Consider the following 3,520-nt stretch of genomic DNA (forward strand, 5'->3'; position numbering starts at 1 on the left):
GACCAGCACAAGCTCCATAAATATTTGTGGCATGGCATTATCAATGAATGAATACATGTCCTTGTGTTCTTTATTCCCTCTTTTGCAAGTGTTGCAGACGAGGGAAAGAGCTGGAAAAGGGGGAGGGATCTCTGAGAAAATGGGTCAGCAGGCTACAGGGGGAGCTTGCGCCACTGGTCCCAGGTCCTGCTCAGAATAGGTGTTGTTTCCTTGGTGGCAGCGATGTTGCAAAGTGTGTATGAGGTGAAGCGGGGAGAACCCTTGAATGTGAGAAAACCTTTTTTCTCGGCTTTGTTTAGGCCGGGCAAGTGTATTCTCAATGCCACCCACCTGTTCTTGCAAGGCACTTGATTTAATCATTTAGATGTTCTATGGGGGGTGGGGGGGGGGGAGGAGATAAAACAAAACCAACCCTCTAAATCTAAACCGTATTTCCCAGTCCACAGTGGAGCCCTTTCCCTGGCTTCCTCTTCATAAATATCCAGGCAACCTGAGAGACTGAAGACTCTCCCCGCCCCCGCCCCAAGCCTCAGGCTCCCGCTCCCATCCCCGCCCCCTCCCACCGCCCGCGGCCCCACAGCCCCGCAGCAGCCACAGGGGGAACCAAAGAGACAGAAGCCTTCCCAGCTGCCCGGACCACAGACGCCAACACCCCCCGTCCCTCACCACACGCCGCCTTGCCCGCCCGCGCCCCGCACGCTAGCCCACGACCGAGAGGCGGCGGCAGCAGCAGGCTGCAGGCTGCGGTGACTCGCACCGGTGCGCTCCTGGCAGCGCTTGCTATCCCAAGTGACTCGGACTGGCCCCGGGTCCCCGGCCCCAGCTCCCGCTGGCGCCACCCGCCCTCCTGTCCTTTCCCGCCTCTCTACCCCCCAGCTCGCGGGAAGGGAGGTCGCGGCAGCGGCCTGGAGGCACCGGCGACCGTGGCGACAGCGGCGAAAGTGGCGGCGGCGGTGGCGGCAGCGGCTGCGGCGGCGGCAGAGGCTGCGGCGGCGACCGTGGCAGAGGCTGTGGCGGAGGCCTCCGTAGCGGAGGCGGAAGCAGAGGTGGAGGCTGAGGTGGAGGCCGAGGCCTCAGTAGAGGAGGAGGCAGTGGCGGAGGCCACCCGGGGGGAGGTGGCGGCCGCCCTAGCAGAGGGGAAGGAGGCGGGGGCTGCCCTGGCGGCAGTGGTTGTGGAGGCTAGCGCGACTGAAGCTGCCTGCGCCGCCGCCGCCGCCACTGCAGCAGCAGCAGCAGCAGCAGCAGCAGCAGCAGCAGCAGCAGCAGCAGCGGAGGCTGCGGCGCCCTCCTTGGGGGAGGCGGACGCGGAGGCGGAGGCGGAGGCGGAGGTGGCGGCGGCCGCGGCGGCTGCAGCCGCGGGTGCAGATGCGGATGCGGAGACCAGCAGGGTCTCCGAGGGGAACCCAGACTTTCCTATGGCCTCGCTGTACGTGGGCGACCTGCACCCTGAAGTGACAGAGGCAATGCTCTACGAGAAGTTCAGCCCGGCAGGGCCCATCCTTTCCATCCGCATTTGCAGGGACAAGATCACCCGCCGCTCGTTGGGCTACGCGTACGTCAACTACCAGCAACCGGTGGACGCCAAGCGGGCCCTGGAAACCCTGAACTTTGATGTCATCAAGGGCAGGCCCGTGCGCATCATGTGGTCCCAGCGGGACCCCTCGCTCCGCAAGAGTGGGGTGGGCAACGTCTTCATCAAGAACCTGGGCAAGACCATCGACAACAAGGCGCTGTACAACATCTTCTCGGCGTTTGGCAACATCCTCTCCTGCAAAGTGGCCTGCGACGAGAAGGGGCCCAAGGGCTACGGGTTTGTGCACTTCCAGAAGCAGGAGTCCGCAGAGCGGGCCATTGATGCGATGAATGGCATGTTCCTGAACTACCGCAAAATTTTCGTTGGGAGATTCAAGTCGCATAAAGAACGAGAGGCCGAAAGGGGAGCCTGGGCTAGGCAGTCCACCAGTGCTGACGTCAAGGATTTCGAGGAAGACACCGATGAGGAAGCCACCTTGCGATGAAGACATGCCAGGAGCCAGTCAGCCAGCAGAGCCAAATCTTGGCTCCCACCCGGTTTACAACTCCCCTCTTTGCCCCCTAACCCACCAGCAGTGTATTGTATTGTACTGGGAGTGCAGGTCTCTCCTCTCTCTCTCTCTCTCTCTCTCTCTCTCTCTCCCTCTCCCTCTCCCTCTCCCTCTCCCTCTCCCTCTCCCTCTCCTCTCCCCCCTCTCTTCCTCTCTTCCTCTTTCCTTTCATCCCCTCCTCCTCCTCTTCCTCCCTCCTTCCTCTTCCTTCTGTCTTCCCCACCTCTCCCTTCCCCCCACACCCACCAAGGGCGTTGTGAATAATCTTGCTAATCTGTGCCACTTGATAGATTATAGGCTGCCTTTTCTCCTTGTGCTTTGGTTTAAAAAGCACTTCATTCTCGCTTCCTTCACTACACAGGTGACACAATTTCATGGTAGAAACATCAGAAAGGAGAAGGAAATCAGATGAGGGAAAACCCAGAGAGTAATTGTTCCCCATGATTCTACTACCCAGAGGCAACCACTTTTTGGTGTGCTGTTTTTCCAGTCTCTCCTCTCTCCCTCTTTCTCCCTCCCTCTCTTCCTCACTCCCCACCCCCACCTTCCCTTTTAACACACTGTTATAGAATGGTTCACGTGTGTGGTGTTTCTTAATCTGCTTCTTCAGAAACTAAAACCAAACAAAACACAACCCATTGAACTTCTTTCCATGTTATTCAACAGGCTTCCTAAATGTCGTCTTCAGTGCCTGCAGAGTGTATCCATGGATCTTTAACTCTTCTGTAATCATTTCTGCATTGTTGGACATTCAGGTGATGCCTAGTTCTTTCCTTGTGTTTAAACCCAACACTGCATACTCTGAGGAATGAATCCTTCTTTGTCAAGCCAAATCTTTGCTAGCATACCGGATGGTCTTCTTAATTGTGGACTTGCAGGATCCACAATAAAATATCCTTGCAGGATATTTTAGAGACTTTTCCTGTGTGTTGCCAAATGGCCCCTTCATAAGCATTGTACTGATTTGCATTCATGCCAGCCAGCACAGCTAGTAAAAAGAGTATGTCCATTCCCCCTGCATAGTCTCCTAGTCACTGTAATTGATGTGTGTGTGTGCTGGAGTGTGTGTGTTTTGGCCAGCTTGATGGGCTGCAAATGGTATTTCACTGTTTTAGGTTATTTTGCTGGATTTAAATGCCCTTTATCACCCTCTTTTCCTTGTGCCCACTTACTGCCCTTTTGCCCATTGTCAGAAACATCATTCGGCTTTATTGCAGGAAAAAATTAAAATGCAGGCAACGGAAGAAATTTAATGTTCCCAGTAATCAACCCTAATCACCACACATACATTCCTAAATCATTTTCATGTGCACTTCCCCAGTATTTTTCATGTGATATATATGTGAATTTTCATGTATATACTGTTTCAATATCTGCTTTTTCACACATGAATATATAATAGAGATAAGATATAGATGTATAAATAGATATTCTCA

The 3,520-nt window shown here is 54.9% G+C and overlaps 1 protein-coding gene across 1 annotated transcript; it reads left to right on the forward strand.

The window, feature by feature from the left end:
* Positions 1 to 593: 593 nt before the first annotated feature.
* Positions 594 to 2,195, forward strand: PABPC1L2B (poly(A) binding protein cytoplasmic 1 like 2B). Its single transcript, XM_053891484.1, has one exon. It carries the CDS (start codon positions 1,416 to 1,418, stop codon positions 2,016 to 2,018), a length of 603 nt encoding a protein of 200 aa, XP_053747459.1. The 5' UTR covers positions 594 to 1,415; the 3' UTR covers positions 2,019 to 2,195.
* The last annotated feature ends 1,325 nt before the right edge of the window (positions 2,196 to 3,520 follow it).

Source organism: Panthera pardus, unplaced genomic scaffold (genome assembly GCF_024362965.1).
Source record: "Panthera pardus isolate Hobbes unplaced genomic scaffold, ASM2436296v1 HiC_scaffold_27, whole genome shotgun sequence".
Classification (NCBI taxonomy): Eukaryota; Metazoa; Chordata; class Mammalia; order Carnivora; family Felidae; genus Panthera; species Panthera pardus.